The 17694-nt window shown below is 38.7% G+C and overlaps 1 protein-coding gene across 4 annotated transcripts in view; it reads right to left on the reverse strand.

Moving 5' to 3' along the window:
* Positions 1-95: 95 nt before the first annotated feature.
* Positions 96-17694, reverse strand: part of PIK3C2A (phosphatidylinositol-4-phosphate 3-kinase catalytic subunit type 2 alpha) — a 50390-nt gene continuing 32791 nt past the window's right edge. For 3 of the 4 annotated variants that reach the window (XM_030273840.4, XM_072929688.1, XM_072929687.1), the window contains exons 14-33: positions 16946-17054; positions 16057-16199; positions 15250-15438; positions 14691-14784; positions 14339-14433; positions 13826-14006; positions 13195-13299; positions 12095-12187; positions 11719-11848; positions 10098-10234; positions 9258-9427; positions 8834-8990; positions 8316-8425; positions 6945-7152; positions 5178-5302; positions 4650-4767; positions 4476-4557; positions 3970-4079; positions 3611-3736; positions 2765-3094 (exon numbers count right to left, since the gene is read on the reverse strand). In XM_030273840.4, the coding sequence (XP_030129700.4) occupies positions 2912-3094; positions 3611-3736; positions 3970-4079; positions 4476-4557; positions 4650-4767; positions 5178-5302; positions 6945-7152; positions 8316-8425; positions 8834-8990; positions 9258-9427; positions 10098-10234; positions 11719-11848; positions 12095-12187; positions 13195-13299; positions 13826-14006; positions 14339-14433; positions 14691-14784; positions 15250-15438; positions 16057-16199; positions 16946-17054 (2665 nt within the window). In that variant the 3' untranslated portion in view covers positions 2765-2911. Of the gene's footprint in view, positions 3095-3610; positions 3737-3969; positions 4080-4475; positions 4558-4649; positions 4768-5177; positions 5303-6944; positions 7153-8315; positions 8426-8833; positions 8991-9257; positions 9428-10097; positions 10235-11718; positions 11849-12094; positions 12188-13194; positions 13300-13825; positions 14007-14338; positions 14434-14690; positions 14785-15249; positions 15439-16056; positions 16200-16945; positions 17055-17694 lie in introns of all 4 variants that reach the window. The other variant, XM_030273841.4, reaches the window with a different exon arrangement.

Below are 17694 nucleotides of genomic sequence, written 5' to 3' on the forward strand. Positions count from 1 at the left end.
CAACGGCGCCCGGGCCGCGCCGCGCGCGCGCCCCCTCAACCGCCCCCCCCTTCCCCCCCCCGGCCCTTTCCCCCACAGAGCTGCGAGGCCAGGGGTTTATTCCAGAATAGTGTTTAATGCACGTACAGGGGTTACGGAGTCACAGCGAACGCGCCCGACGCGGGGCCATATTGTACATCTTTATTATCGTTTAATGAAAGTATTTGGTTCTCAGGGATGCGCAGACGGAGGGAGGCGCCCCGCTCTCGCTGCCCTCCGGCCCCCTCAGCGAGCGCCCGGCGGGCCCCGGGGAAGCCCCGGCCTTAAGGCGGGTGCCGGGGGCTCTACACAACCCGACAGTTGTAAAAATAGAGAAAAGAGCGTTTACCAAAGATCGCACATGCGTCCAGAGACAGGCAGCTGTCGTAGAAAGGCAGTAATAAAAAGTTCAGTGCAAAGTTGGAGGTTAGTAGAGGAAGAAGTCCTAGCACAAGCTGCTGCTCTCAGATACCAACACAAGGTCTGGAGGGACAATTACACTTCTGGCTGCAGGTCAAACGGTGCATAAAATATTTTTTTTTTCTTTTTCATTAAACAAGATATAAAAAGCTGTTAAAACTACATTTTCAAGCTACTTAGCATACTGGTAAATTCTGTCCCAATCAAATTTATTTCCCTCTTTCACATCCATCTTGGTTTTTCTATGTAGCACAGTAAAATTCTTATTGCAACAATCAGCTTTTTTGTAATTGAGAATAGTGCAAAGAGGTGCAAACTTGGTGCTGGTCCTCTACACATGAGGAGAGGCCAAGGCCAGATCCCATAGACAACATAAAATCCATGACCATAAAAAGCTCCAGCCAGTGACGATTTTGAAAAGGAAGGGAAAGGCACAAAATGAGTTAAGCTATGAAGAAGATTAAATCAGAAGTCAGGACATGTGCTAACAATAATACAGTACTATACTTTTTTTTTTTCTTCAGTCCAGACATCTGCTAAAACTGCAAGTAATTTTTAAATGATCTTAGTTTAATTGTATTTTGTGCTGTAAGACACTGTGCTTTAATAGCAAACTGCAAAAAAGGCAGTCCATATTGCTTTCATTTTATTTCACAATGGAACGTTTCACAAAAACAGTAGTCTACTTTCCTGTGTTTAAGTGACTTGTGATTCTAATGATGGAATGGAGTAAGTCTCAAAAGCATCAAGTGAGCAGGAAATATATCTAGTTAGTTATATTGTTTATTATTTACAGGCTATATACTAAATGAAAAATATGCAGAGGATGCCTACTACAACTGGGATTTATTAGCGCCCATTAGTATTGGCCCAGTTTCTAACATTCAAGGTATCATTAGCTTTTTAATTGCAGTAATTCCTATGAAATTGGACCGTGAATCGTTTAGGCACCAGGAGATTCAAGTTTACTTCTCTCTTCTGTATTGAAGGGAGATTGGTCAGTAGCAGGGGAAGGACAATTGGATTATAAAATGGGTTTTAGTGTTGGGTAGAAGGCTTTCCCTGTATTGTGTCCTCATTCATAGTTGCATATTTCACTTTAAAAGTTTGCTTCACGATTTTGTACTAAAGAAGTGTGCAACTTTAGAGTTTGTTTACACAGAACATGAGCATCCTAAATGCCAAATAAGGTGAATAAAAAGGTGACACCTGTAGTGCAGAAAGGTCTAATTAAGTAACCAGTGGTATTAACGGGAGATAGTGACATTTGCACTCCACTGTCACAATATATTCAAATCTAATGTTCCTTGGAATGAAGAGTTTTAGTGGGAATAGCTCTTACTGGGAGTGAGAAACAGTACTGCTGTGAACTGCTGAAGGAAAAATAAAAACCAGCCAAGCTTCTCTCTCAAAGCTGTTGATATGAACTAATTTCTGGTCTGCAATCAGCCAGTAGTGGTGCTTTTCAACTAGAGGCCACCCTTTCCCTGGAAGCACAGATGCAAATGCCACTTAGGATTAGTGTTTGAATCTGTTCCCCACTTAATCACTGCAGTATTGAAAAGTTCTAGAAAGTAAAACAAAAATCCCCACTGAAAAGCTGGGTACATTGCCTATGGTACCACATTCAGCCAGTCTTCATTCAATTTTTTGGAGACCATGGGAGAAGATGGGAGTAGAAAAAAACCTTATTTAAGTTGAACAAATTGTGAAGATCAGTTTAAGTGATGCTATTTGTAAATAACACATTCTGGGAAAAGACTTCCAGTAGGACCTGCAAGGTATCAAATATGAGAATGTTTCCCCTTTATAAGGAGCTGAAAGTTAATATGTATACATATTTAAATACCAGAAATGAGGTAAAAGAGAAGCATTTGAATTATAAGGCACCATTATTTACAACTTCCACTATTGGCACTCACTCCAATAAGTCTCAGAGAAGTATGAATTTGGAATTAAATGTGTTTAAGGAATTTTTCCAGTCCTTCAACCTTCATTTCTACATGTGTGTGTGCAGACACCAAAATTTTACCTGTCACTGTTTCTGTGATGTCTTGTTAGCAGTGGGAATGTAATCTTAAAATATGCAATTTCTTTGATGTTCTCCAGCACTGTGTCATGGATGACACAACAGAGGCAACAAAATAAAAGCAAAAATGCACTGCATCCACAGGCCTAATGATTGAGTTATGGTTCAACCAACCAGTATGGTCAAACTGCTCATCTCACTTTCCCTGATGGTTTAAAAACCCCTTCCTTTACCCACAACTCTTAAAGGTTTCCAAATGATGCTTTGATAACATCACATGGGTATAAACCAGTTTTTTTTGCAATCCTCCAAATTAGGCTACCTGAACATTGGTCCAACATATCTGTTGAAATGGAGAGTCTCTTGTTTTAGGATGTACAGGTTATCTTCAAGTAGGACGATGCACAAAGCACAAGTGAATACAACTGTTCTGGTCTACTGAGTTCACAGATAGGGTACAGCAGTCAGTCGATACCAGTTAACAGTCTCCTTGCTCAAGTTGAAGTCCTTTAGTGGGAGTGTAATTCCACCTAGGAAGAAGTTCTCACGTAACGATTCTGCGCTCAGCACACTTAACTGGAGCTCCCTCTGCTTCAGAGTCTCCATGCTGTATCCGCTGTACACCAGCTAGGAAGTGAGAAGTCAAGAATTTTCTGGTTAGCCAAAAGAAATTACCCACACTGCCCTTTCTTCTGCCTGCCCAGCCACTGACAGATGTCTGAACTACACACTGTGACCATTCAGCAAATCCCTCTCTCACACAATGGGCTGAAGGACATCCCTGTTTTATTTTGAGCTCCAAATGTTAACTGCTTAAAACGAGTGAAGTCCTATTTAGGCACCAAGACTTCTGAATTCATTTTTTTCCACGTCATGAGTCAGTGAATCCAGGGCAGGGGCAGTTTTAGTTTAAGATTCCTTACCTTCTCCCCATCCCTCCTCACACTCAGTCTGAGAAATTTCTGCTTCTAGCACACTGACCCACTAAGTTGCTTTATATTTACACAGGGCACAAGGTTTTTGGAAACAGTTCCTTTTCCATTTATACATATTCACATATTTTTTTAGACAACATTTTAATTACTGCTTAGAATAAGGGATTATAGTAAGCTATAGGAAGTTATCACATAAATTTTAACTTGCCATTTCATTGAAAGTGGGGTTTCTTGTCTTCCGGGAAATTTTGGTTTTGCGTTTGGATGTTTTGTGCGTGTCTGGAAGTAAATAGGTTTTCACATAGGGATTTGGATCTGCACCATCTTCTGTAACCTACAGCCAAAGAAACAAGACAAGTTAGAAAACTAATTAGTGCATAACTGCATATTTATTTTCAAGTGTGCAGACTCTGCAATCAAGCTATTCAAAAGCAGCAGTTAATTAAGCAGACAGTTGGAAAATCTAGAAGAAAAGAGAGAGTTTCACTATTCCTGCATCAAGCCAAGACAAGATGGTAATTGAGAAAATGGCAAGTTTTTGGCAGTAAGTGCAGTATCTCTACTTACCAGGTCTTTGATGTGCATCACCATGACAAATAGAGTGCTATTTCGATAGGATATGGATAGCTTCACTTCTCCTCCCACTTTGCCTGAGGTAGGACTTGATGGACTTGTATCTGAAATAGCAGACAATTATTTCTTCTGTGATACTGGTACATTTTTATCACTACTAAAATGACTTATCACATATGGGAAAAAATAAAAGCCTTAGACCAAGTTCACTTCCTGATTTTATTTCAAGTTCTCTAACAGGGGAAAGGCTACAGGCTTTAAAGGTTTTTGCATTCTCTTGCAAGAACCAGCTTGGAGGTTTGTAGTGAAAACCTGAATAATTCAGTCAAGACATAAACAAGCCTAGGTCATCACACACATTTTTGGTATATATGTCCTTGAAATTGTACGTAGGCACAGTTGGAAAGACAGTGATGCAGTTTTCAATGAGAGAAAACATTTCAAAGAATCACACTGTAAATATGTCGTACTATATCATCCAATTCACAAACATCCCTTACCTGCAGGTCTGGCTATTCCATCTATTCCTTCCACTTTGTCGTCACGAAGTAATGGATGGAAAAAAGTATAAACAAGATCACACTAAATTTGGAAGAAATGTTACATGTTAGTTTTAGCGTTAAAAAGTGCCAAAACTTGGAATCTTGCATTTGATTTAAATTATGTGTACTCACTTCTGCCACCTCTGGAGAACTGTTCATCAGGCTCTGTATGTAGCTGTTGAGCTCCACTTTTCTTTTGGCTGCTACATCTTTGATATGTGTTCTTCCCAGAACCATCTTATTAGGAAAGCTACATGAGAAGAACAACACAGTTTTCAGTTACTTTATCAGAAGCACGTACAGTAGGATTCCATTGTCATTTCCATCCTGAAGTGCTGACATCTGTTGTTTTTTTTTTTTATTATTATCAATCCAGAGTGGAAACACAGCATGCCAATAGCTATGACACTCCAGAAAGGCAAGGAAATATTTACAGGTATATTATTATATGTGATATGACACACAGATCACAACACTGAGATGCTCCTCTGGATCTCCTCCTTAAAACTGAGAGACAACAGTTTTCTCCCTTAATTGCCAACTTTGAGGTCTAGTTTGCCCCTCAGCAGTTTTGTCTCCATTTCAAGCAATTTCTTCCTCCACCCAGCTGGGAGCAGCTTTGTTGCTTTGGTGATAGTGATGAGCGAGTGAGGAACATACCCTGGTAACTTCCAAAGAGGAAAGAGAATGCCAAGTTTGTTGTGGAGCTCCTGGAACTCATCAAATGTTCGGAAGACAAATGTTGGCTCAACTTGCCCTTCTCTCAAAACTCTCACTACATAGATCTGCCCAAAACACAAAAATAAAAGTAGTTGACATAAAAACATTATAAAATGACTTAACAATATAATTTTCTTTACAACCAAATCTTTCTCCTATAGTAATCCTTCTCCTGAATACATATCCCATTATTATATCCTTTATTCCAACACTGGCATTTCATAGTAGAGTCAGAATTATAAGTAGCCCTTAATGCAAAGTAACACCACATGGTCTTCCCATAAGGTAGATCCAAAGCTGACAGATGAAGGATGATGATGAAGGCTGAGCTGTGCACACTCTCCCTTTGAAGCCTCATTGGCAGTTCATACCAGGTATGTAAAATGTTAACACTGGTGCAGGATTACATTGAGACATGGATCTGTGGGGCCAGAACTACCACAGAACCTTTCAAGTGTATTTTTTACAATTTAATTCCTCCTGATTCTAAAGGATTCCACTTTTAAAGTGATAATTTGGTGGGAGGATGCAAGTGCACTGCATTATACAAAAACAATTTTTCGAAGTATTGCAAGTACAGTCACAGGATACATTCACATTATTCAAGGGAAATGAAGTTTGAGAGCTGCACAGAAAATTCAGTTCAGTGTCCTCATTTTATGGGTAGAGAAGTTAAACTTTTAACATATAATTTAACTTTAAAAATCTAAATAGAATCTATACCATCCTAACTGTTTCCTGGAAGAAGTGAGGCTGTTTTGGCTTAGACTAGAATACTTAAATACATTTAATTATACAGTGATTCAGTACAAACCTCTTCACTTCCAGCATTAGTCAGAATTGTTCTGACTTCCCTTGCTGGTGTCTTACCAGATTAAGACATTTACAGCAAATACAGCATGGAAAGATATGTACATTTACATCTCAAAGTGTAAACCAGGTCATTAAAATCCTGAGGGCAAATTCCAATGGCTGGTGTATCTAGTAAGGCTAAGAGTGTAACTGCATTAGTACAGGAAACAATGCCTTTACTTAGGAGGAACAAATCAAACTTTAATAGAAGGTCAGACTAACACCAGAGTCTCTGATTTTACAACTCCTACTCAGGAATGAGCCATTTTACAGAAGGCAGCTATATAAAAGCCCATCAACATGACTCAAATTTCTGTATTTTATAATAATCTACACCAACACTACTTCTGCCCTTTCTACTTCCTTCTAGATGCTTTTCAAGATGTGTTTTCCTTTTGAAGGATATTATGGGATGCTAGAAATGCCAGTCTGTACTCTAGCAGTGCTGTTGTTGGTTTACCCTGGCCAGCAGCTCAGCACCCACACAGCTGCTTGCTCAGTCCCACCCCCTCACCAGTGGGACGGTAGGGAGAACAAGAGCAGGAGTGAGAAGATCCGTGGGCTGAGACAAAGACACTTCTGGGGAGGGAAGGTGATGCAAGGCAATCACCACAGCCCACAGGCAGCTCAGATCCATGCTCAGCCAGCTCCCAAACAGCCACTTTGGAAGACAAGGCTCTCCCATCTCCTGCTTTCTTCCTCTACACCCGCTTTTTATTGCTGACAGTGACATTATATGCTGTGGAATACCCCTGTGGCTGGTTTTGATCAGCTGGCCCTGTCCCCTCCCCGTGTCTTGTTGGAAGAAAATACACCATTATCCTCCCTGAGTGGAAGCAGCTCCCACGTACTTACGTAGTGTTTATCTGGGTTGTATCTCTTCTGATACGTAAACACAGACACTTGTTTGATTCGGCCATCTTGTTTGAGAGAATAGGTTTTAGCAGAAAATGACAGGATGGGCTCATCATTAGAAGGCAGACCTGAGAAACGCAGCTGAGCCAAGTTGTGAATAAAGAAATTGAACTTCGTGGCAACACTCCCCAGACTGGATTCGATCAGCCTAAGAAAAGAAAACGTCAAAACAGAAGTGGTTCTGTCAATGCATCAGACTCAAGCTGAAGAAAATTAAACCCTATTTCTTACTGACAAAGAAAAGGTTTCTAAGAGTGATCACTGGGCTAAATAAATAGTATCATATCAACATTTCATAGAAGACTCAGCATCCAAATGTGGAATAGGTTTTTAGTGAAGCCATGAAGGCTTTCCAGACGTGCATCCAACTCTGGAGCCCTAGCAAGACATGGACCTGTTGGAGCAGGTCCAGAGGAGGGCCACAGAAATTATCAGAAGGATGAACACCCTGCCTGTGAGAACAGTCCGAGAGAATGGGGACTGCTCAGAATGGAGAAGGCTCTAGGGAGATCTTATTGTGGCCTTTCATGGAGAGGCCATTCCTACTTAAAGGGAACTTATGAAAAAGATGGGGACAAACTTTTTAGCAGCACCTGCTGCGAGAGGACAAGGGATAAAGTGTATGAGGATAGATTCAGATTAGATATAAGAAACAGAGTGGTGGAACACCAGAACAGGTTGCAGATGTCAGGACACATTTCTGAGGAAGTTCATTTAGCTGTAGATGTCCCTGCTCATTGCAGGTGGATTGGTCTTAAATGGCCTTTAGAGGTCCCCTCCTACCTGAAGTTTTCTATGATTCTATGTTGCATGCTCACCGCTGCAGTTTCCCCTGTGCACCTGAAGTGAAGTACAGTAGCATTTTTCTAGCACGTAGCAACACCTCAGTTACACTGTATGCACTCCTCCACTCGGCCTGGGGCATCATCCTTCCCTCCCCAGTGTGCAAAAGCACTTCTCCAAGAGAGAACTTCTTTGCTATGCTTTCCATCATATACTCTGCTATTAACTAATTTAGGATGTATTCAAAATGTAAGTGTTAAACAGTCAGAGTTATTTACTCTCAGCACTTTAAACCAATTTTTCACACAAAGTCACCCCTAAAATCTGCAAGGTACTTTAGCAGAAGCATTACTCTTACATGGAATTGATCTTACTTAGGTAGTTAAGTGATCTTTTATGATTGTACAGTGTAACTGTTCAACTTGTACTGACACATTTCTGACCATCCCTAGTACATTTTTCCCTAACAGAAATCTCCCATTAAGAGGATGATACTGGCAGATATTTTAGTTTTCCCTTATCCAGTACCTTGTAAAGAAAATGGTGGCTTCTGCATCTGTTGTTTGGGGCTGGAGAGCATCCTGGACATACTTCAAGTCCTGAACCCCACTTAGTTCTGGTAACCCAGAAGAAAGCATCTACAAGAAATTGAAATATAGTTTTAATGCAATAAACCAAATATGACTTTATACTGAAATGATTAAGACTTTGACCCTCAAATTCATTTGTAGCTGCACTAATTTGCTTAAAACTAACAGCAATAGACACCAATATAATCAGCTGTTATTTCTGCTGAATTAAAAGCAGCTAAAACCTCTTTGCAGTGCCATTTGTGGTAGTATATTAGTTTTAAATTTTCAAGGAGGAAGTAGGCAGTAAAAAAGCTTAAAAGTTTCCAAATGAAGCTTTCCCAAAAAGTAGATCATATGTTTTTGGCTTTTAAAAAAGCCTGCATTATAAATTTCTGCAGCATAAAAAGCATAGTTTTTAATACAACCCAGCATGACAGATCTGTCAAGTTTCAATTGAATGTGAAAAATGATTACCAATGAAAGCAGGTTAAGGAAGAGGCTGGCATGTTTCCTTATCAAGTTGTAAGCTTGGCAACAGAGATCCACAAACAGCTGAAAGCGAATTGTGGGCTTTTCCCCACCATTAATGACATAAGCCATATCTGATGTCAGCACAAAAGGAGCTCGATCCCTGTTCAAAAAGCACAGAATTCACGAGTTCATCACAAGGTCTCTTCGCTGTCATGTGCTTCTTGCTGCCCTCCATCCCCACCCTGAGGTCATGATATTAAATATTCCATTAATGCCATTTCACATGTTTGGGATGGGTTCCTCTCCCAAGTGCTGGCCCAGGTTATGCAGCACATTCACATGGTACCGGACCTACAGCAGATCTCCCAGAGCAACACCTGGAAAGAAAATCACTTCATTCTCTACATTGCTTAGGTACAGAAAATACCTTTTAAAGCTACCAAACATTTGTGCATGTCCCAAAAACTTTCCAAAGTCGATGTGGAACATATGCCCGGTGTTCCGGAGCATTATGTTATCATTGTGGCGGTCACAGATTCCCAGGACATAAGTGGCTACACAGCATCCTGCACAAGAGTAGATGAAGTTTTCTGAAGCCTGGGAGGGAGAGAAAAGAAGTGAATTGAGATCAAATATCAGAGGAAAAACATAATTCATGTATTCAACAGTCAATTTCTATGAGTGCAAAATTCAACCCAGGCAAAAAAGGAGACCCTAAATTTGCTTGCTTCTTTTTTTTTTTTTCCAAATAGTGTTCTTCAAACAGTTAGGCTTTGCCAAAATCTCTTGGCATCCCACTTTCCAGCAAAAATGGTTATTTTGTTTTTTACATAAACCAAAAAGACGAGTTGAAGACATATCACAAAACAACATTAGCAAAGAAAAAGTTACAAGACTTGTATTTCCAATGCATTGTAATGGCATTATAGCCCAAAGAAACATTTTAATTTTTGAATTGCATGTGTACAAGAAGAGGCCACTGCTCCTAAACTACAATTAAGAGCAACCACTATTCCCCTGTCTTAAAGTACATTTTTTCTATATCCAATAAAAACTCTTAATGAGAATCTTGAGAATCTATCTGGCTCCTTTATATAGGGGGGATTTTAATTTGCTCTTTTTCAAGTATAGAAAAAAAATTAAGTTTCTCAAATACACAAACCAAAAATTTCAGTGGAAGACCTGGAATATGAATTTCATTCTTTCATCAGATTGTACTTAGCCCTTTTAAAAGATCTTAAAAAAAAAAACAGTGATGAAAAGTTACCTTTTCATACTCCTCCTCTGTAGGATTATACTTCCGCAACCATTCAGCCAGAGGCTTGTCCTTAAAAGAACCTGTCACTCCATATTCCACTTGAATTTTCCTAAGTGTATCTGAAGCGGGAACAAGCTCTACCATGCCTGGATATAGAATAAAATAAAGTGTATTAGGCACCTCCTTAAGTTATGCTTCATTTTTCTTATTCATTCCTAACAATGGTGAATCTTACAGTCTTAGGTCAACCTCCTTGAAAACCTGGCCAGGTGTAAAAATAATTCTTTTAGTCCCCTAAGCATTTCCTCTTGTATTTCCTCTTCCATTTCCACTTTCCATTTCTGTATTACAAAGTAAATCATAAAACAAAGTAGCAATCCAACTTAGCTTACTGTACTACAACTTGTTACAGTTGCTAGAATGCCCACTTAAGTTAAACTTTGAATAGTTAGTTTCTACCTCATAAACTTCTTTTACACTAAATTTGGCAAAATACTTTGATGTTGACAATTCCCACACACTAACAGTGAATTAATCTAGTAACTTTATCTGCTGTCAGTGTTGAGACAGACCAGACAGTGGGCTTTATATGTGGCCTTACTTTAGAGATATAATTTACTAAAAATATTTGTACAGCTAAATCATAAAAGGAAAACATTTAGTTGATTAACTGAGTTTTACTTCTATTTTGGCAAGAGCTAATAAAGGTTCATCTGTAATTTACATCCATTTGACTTTTCCCCTTCAATCTTTCGAGTACTTTAAGGACACTAATATTAGCAGCAAGAAAAAAAAAAAGCTACATAAATCAAGTCATCATTCAGAGTAGGAGGAAAAGCCATCTGTTTCTCTAAAAAGCAAGTCTTACATAAATAGAAGCTTTTTGCTTAGTTTTGCCAAACTAAATGTCCATATTTTCCATGTATTTAAGAGTTTTGGTCATGCTGTTCGTCTGACTGAAGAAATATTTCAGTTATTGTTTATCCTCTTAAATATATTTGGGTTCTATTGACAAGCTCTACAGAATTAGCTAAAACTAGCAAAAAGCATGCTCAAGGTGCAGGGCACAGTATTTGCACTCAGAGTTCTGTGACCTACTTTCAAACCCCAGAGACAGCTTCATATTGCCAAGGAACTTTCACCAGAATATGACACAAATTCTGGGGGACAGTGTGTGTGTATGTCAAGGGCTGGTTCAAATTTTTCTTCTTTTTGCACGTTTCAGTACCATTATGATACTCCCTGACTCAACTGCAGCAGATTCCAAATACTTCAGCATTTCAGTTTGCATTGGAATACTTTCACCAAAATTAAACTTTCAGAATAAGGATTGCTGTAGCAACATTATTTTCCTGTATTGCACTAAGAGCACGAAGAGCAACCTTGATTTTTATCACTGTATTTGTCCCATTGTACACTGACAACAGAACACTCAAGAGAAGAAACACATTTGGATGCCACTCAGCCACCAGGAAATTCAGAACAATCTAACTTATTATATTGTCGAGTACTGAAGTGCCTTGCAGTGGAACTGTTCCTTGGCACCTTCTGCCCAGAGGTTTTTCCCTATCGGTGTTACAAGAAATTGAAGAGAGGGGGCAAAGATTAAAGGCAGCATCTGGTTTAGCACCTCGGTCTTTTCCTGTTGAGAGACACTTGAAGATAACCATCCTTAGATCCAGTCCCTCCTGCAGCCAGATCTTGTCCATGATCTTAATCATTTGTAAAGCCAACATATCTTGCCTCAGATCTTCTCCAACCTTAAATAGAAAAATAAAAGTTAATCAGTGACACAGTAAACTTCAAAGAGAAACAGACTACAATTCAACTTTCACATGTGGTGGATTTTTATGTTTTATTTTTATGTTTTACATGTTGCTTTCTAGATACAAAGGAGCAAACTCATGGAATAACTAAGCTTATTGGTCTATGCTAAAATTAATTTATACTAATGAAATAGTGATTATCATTCAACTTCGTTTCTCCAAAACACATGTAAGGCCTACCTTAAACATCACATTGATTTCTTCTCCCAGGGGGTCTGCATTTATCAGTGCAACTTTCAGTGGTACTGCATTGGAGCTGAAGAAAGAACAGGCCTGCAAGTAGATTTAGTGTCAATGGGCAGAAAGGACTATTCCTGCTAGCCCAGAAAACAAGACATTCTGACAGCAAGCAGGTTTGACACACAATGTGTCTATTCAGACTTTAAACATTTCAATTGTGGTGAATACGTGCTTCCTCTGAATAACAAGCCCTTTGGCTGTTATTTGTTGAATTCTTGTACAAAAGCCAACAGTGCTGCACAGTGATGTTTCAAACATTCTGAAGGGAAGAGTGAATAAAACATTAATAAATATTTTATCAGCAGCTTTTTCTTGAAACCTAGAAGATGTATTAAAAACGTGTATTTGTGTGTTTCACAGTATCTTCTCATTTATCTGCTTTCAAGTCCCTGCTCATGATTTAACAGTTACAGCAGTGAAGGAAAGTGAGATGAGCTGTCTCTCAAACACAGGATTAGTTCAAGCGCTAACAAACCTTTAGGTGTTCAGTCATGCATGATTACATAATCAAGACTGTGGTTGAGCAGATAATTGTCAAACCTTGCAGAGTTCTGGAAAAATTAATTTACCTGCTTCTCCTACATTATTACTTGCCGGAACTTCACAATAAAATAAAGCTACTGCCTCCCTTCCCAGCATATCTGGACACAATCAGTATCAGGTAGTTTCACAGTATTTACTCACTGCTTGAACTTTATATTCTTGGTCAATTTCCTCTTTTGATTACTAAAGCACACAGAAATTTTTCATGCACTTTCAGGATTGCTGGTCTCAGGAGACAGGGTCTGATGATGTAATAAGTTATTACAGAGATATGTCTATATTTTTAACACAAGTGCCCTTGGTTTTACACTGTATTTGTACACATTTTATCTTTGCTCACTGAATTTTTTTGCCTCATTCCATCAGCATTTTTGATTAAACCCCATCTCCACAGCATAAAGAGCTTTCAAGCACTTGAAGTGGTTTTTTTAATTTGTAAAAGCTTTACCTAGACGTAATTTTTACAAAAGGGTTTTGAAACCCTTCATGTGCAGTACCTTAATATTTAACTCCTTTGCCACAAGACTGGGATTGAGAGGCAAACGGCATTTGTTCTTCAAGAAAAATAACTGCACACGCTCCATGCCATTTTGCAAGGCAACCTGCAGACAAAAAGAAAATTCAGCTGACATTTTGAAGCATCTACAGAAAACGTCTGGACAAAGTTACCCTGAAGGCACTATTTTAATTCCTCGATGTCAAAAGAATGCTAGAAACTACAGCTGCTGCCTTAGCTATGAAAAATACCTAAGCCTAGCAATGTAACACTCATTACACATGTTTGTGGGTTTTTTTTGACTGAACCAGATGACAGCATCCCACCCCATCAAGTTCTATCATCAGCACAAAAACAGATATCCCATTCTTTTGCATGATGAGATAATTCTTCAGCAGTAATAGGTTTAAATTCATTTCCAGTTGATCATATACAGAAACCATCCTATACCTTCTTGCCCTATCACCTTATCACCATATGTTTCAGGTGACAAACTTGACAAAAGCATCAGCTTCATTAAACTTTGCAAAGCAACAGGTTCATAAAACTTCCTATACATTTACATAATATTTTCAATTCAGACTAACAAGACAATTAAGTGGATTAGTTTTGAATTAAAAACAGATACACACCTGCCGCGCAGATCCACTCGTTTGCTTTACTCTTTCTGCTACCATTCCAAAGAGCTGCACGAGCCGGGTCTGCTTCTCCAGCTCTTCCCTCAGCCTTTTTCCACAGACTGAAAGAAAAGCTCCAAGAATTTGCTCATACCTTACGCCAAACTTTGTATCATACAGTGTATCTTTAAGAAGCCTGAAATAAAAGATATAAGTTAAATTTTCCTATGGAAAATACAGCAAACAATGCAATATTAAGACATTAAAATAGTTTAGTGAATCAGTACTACATATGTCTGAAATTACTGATATACAGAATAGAAAAGAGAAAGACATTTGTGCTTTGTAGAGGCACTATCTTTCATTAAAATAACCTAAACAACAACCAGGATCTACATTCTGTATAATCACCATTCATCACAGTCATTGTTATGTTATTGAATGGTGATGTTAAGAAGGATTTTTTATCTGAAATATTAATCTTGTGGCACCCACATTACATAAGCAATGGAACAAAGAAACCCTCACCAGTACAGGTAGTGTGCAATCCGAATGCTTCCCAGTGCCCGAGCCAAAAGAAATTTCACAAGAGCACTGTCAAGGTAGGTTTCATACTTCAATGCCTAAATAAAATGGAAAATACATAAATCAGGTCTGCATCTAATTCTTGATGAAGATATATTTTGTGACTAATGCACACACAGAGTTACCATGAATACTTTTGATGGTCACAAAGTGATTATTTATTCAAATTGTTTCCCCTACTGTGCATTACAGTTAAGATGCACACAACTGCATTTCTGCTACTAGTCAGAAGCAATTCCTCTGGGCTTTCAAGAGCCAGAAAAATTCAAACCTCTGTGTAGGCAGAAAGTCTTACCTGTACAAACTGAGGGAGGAAATCTGTTAACTCATCATCACTCAATGTCTCTATCCAGTTCACAGCTGTATTTCGTACTTCCTGATCAGCAAACCTAGAAAATCACCACAAATCCACATCAAGTTTTCTCTGTTCATGTAGGATTTTTTTCTTATTCTTTTTTTGAGATCAGCTAGATAGAAAAGCAACTATATAAAGTCTTTAAAAGCTCAATAAGGGTCCTAACAAGGCCCTTCATCACAAAAAATGCAACCACATGTGCATGTTTAGGACAAGCACAGTCTAAATCTCTCAAAACTCTGGCTGTATAAACTCCTGTCCTGCTGCATGTTAAACTTCAGAACCCCAACCACAGTTGCTGTGCTTTCATTACATGACTTGGTTAAGCCTACATCAATAAAGTAAGCATGGGATTCTTTAAAATTTTAAAATAATTTAATTTTTTCTGCATGAAATTCAGCAGTACTTTCCCACAGAACACCATTCCAGGATCTTCTACCAAAGAAGAGTAATTTAATGCTGAACAAAACACAAGAGTGTCTATTTGCAGTTTTCTTACTTTGAATCAAGTAGTTCCAGTGCAGCTAAGGGTGATAAAGGAGGCCAGCTCTGAAGTAACGAATATATTTCTGGAAGACTTGCCCAGTCCCAGTGAGGGGCACTAACCAGTATTTTTGGTAGGCTATTAGGATGGCTATGACAATAATGTCTCTTCTCCCACAAAAATTCTTTATCTTCTTTCGACAGCCTGCAGACAAGAGCATTTCAGTTTATAATGCACATGACAAACCATCACCTGCCATTGCCACTGATTGCTGTAATCAGACAGATAATTTAACACAAAGAATGGAATGACATTGAAATGACTCTTTCCTCCACAAAAGTCAAAACAAGAAGCCAAATAAAGCCTCAAACATTAAGGAAACATTTGTTCAAATTTATAATTTGGGCAGGACAAAATTAAGTTTTAGTATAATCTGAAATAAACCAAAAACATCAGTGTTTGGTGCAGATGAGTAGGAAAGGCTGCCAGAAAAGCTCCCATGGCACATGAACAGCCACTGCTGGAACTCCCTAGAACTGAAAAACTGCCAAGCAGGAACAGGTGAATATAACAGGCAGGCAAAGGAGCAGCAGTCTTGTAGCAAGAAACTAATAGCACCAGCCAAAGAAAACAGAAGGAAATTCATTAAGTCAGTACCATGATTTCACATGCTTAATTCAATCTCTTGTTTAAGTCTCTACAGGTCTTCAAGATACATTAAAAAAAAAAAAATTACAGAAACTTAAGAATATATAAGCATTCCATGCCCTAGTTACAAACTGTCACGGGCAAAAAGAGCCCAGCTGGAAGAGATGGACGTACCCAATGGTGCTATCCTTGGACAGAATGGCAAGGAGACGTTCTCTCAATGGTTTTTCTAATGTTTCTACAGAATGATGCACAGTAGTCTTTGAGGCTTGAGGAATTTTATATTCAATATCAAAAGCATGGGATGGGAAGTCAATCTGAAAAAAAAAAATAGAAAAAAGATAAAAGATGATGCAAGTCCTTAAGCAGAGACAGCTCTCATCCTTCCAGCAATCTCAGATGTTTGGGTATCTGAACTCTTCAGTTCCACCAGTGCAACAGTCCCCAGATACTGCTTGCTGAGTATTTTTTTCCATCTCAATTCTTCTACATGATGACAGCTCCTAAATGTACAGCTGTGTTATTGCACAATGCAGTGGCTGGAGCACTCTCAGCAGAGAAGTGAGAATGCTTGGAGCAAAGATAATCACAGAACTGTTCAAACCCACACCAGTGGTTTCCACCCAGCCACCCACTCAGGCCATGTTTTGGGACTGCTGAGCCATGCCTAGTAAGGCATCCTCTCATTGGAGAGAAAACTGAATTGAGACAGAGGTGCTTATGTTCTGTAAAGGAGCTGGAATTGCTACTGCTTGTGTCCAGACAACTCCCATCTCAGCACACATTTCTAAGAACTGCTTTCAGAAACATTCTCTCCCAGTACTGACCACATGTCATGCAAAGCACTTCTGATTTCTCTTACTTCCAGTTATTTAATAACAGATTTGTAGACTATTCCAGGAGCTTCCCATTCTTTGCCCTTACAGTTTAGTAATCACTATTCTATAATGACTTTCAAATATTACTTAGCTGTACTTTCCCCCTCTCCAAAACATTCACCTAATATGACTTACAAATCACAACATTCAAACAAAGCACAGAGTAAAACAGAACTATGTATGACCTGCAATACTATTCTTTCCATATTTCCTTTCTTACTGGCCATCCCTGACACATGATGTGGATGTGATGAGGTCCACAGTTGCAACAGTTTCGTCCCACAGGTTAACAATCTGAGAAAAGAACATGTACATGTTATTAGTATCACAGCCTGATTACCTCACCAAGATATTAGTTGTCAAATTAATTTACTGATTTTCACTGGCTGTTGTCTGTTCTTTAAGTGCTTTAAAGGGATGCACACAACTTTTAGGTGGAAAAGGCAAAAGAAAAAGTTCAGTGTTCATTTAGTTGACACAGATTAATTAGGTGCTCCCTGTTCTTTAATTCAGAAAAGGAATACTTTTGCCTCTGAGAAAAAAACTGAACACAAACACACACACACACACACACACACACACACACGCACATTCTTCTTAGCTTCTAGAAAAAAGGCCCAGGCATATGAATCTTACAGGCATCACCATTTGCTTGGACTTCTCGCATTACGAGATTCTGCAACGGCATATCAAATGATATTTCCATTTGCCAGTGTATTCCCAATATTAATACCATTTCCAGCTGTAGTAAGGCACAACTGAAGACACTTCATAAATCAATAAAGTGTTGAATGTTAGGTACAGAAAACTTCCATCAGTCTTTTGAAATCAAAATGTTGCTCAAAAGACTGCTTGAAGGCCAAGCCGTAAGTATATTTTGAAAGACATTTTTTTCAGGGTTTATAAGTATTTCAAATAAAGAACAGGTTGTTAT

Source organism: Taeniopygia guttata, chromosome 5 (assembly GCF_048771995.1).
Source record: "Taeniopygia guttata chromosome 5, bTaeGut7.mat, whole genome shotgun sequence".
Classification (NCBI taxonomy): Eukaryota; Metazoa; Chordata; class Aves; order Passeriformes; family Estrildidae; genus Taeniopygia; species Taeniopygia guttata.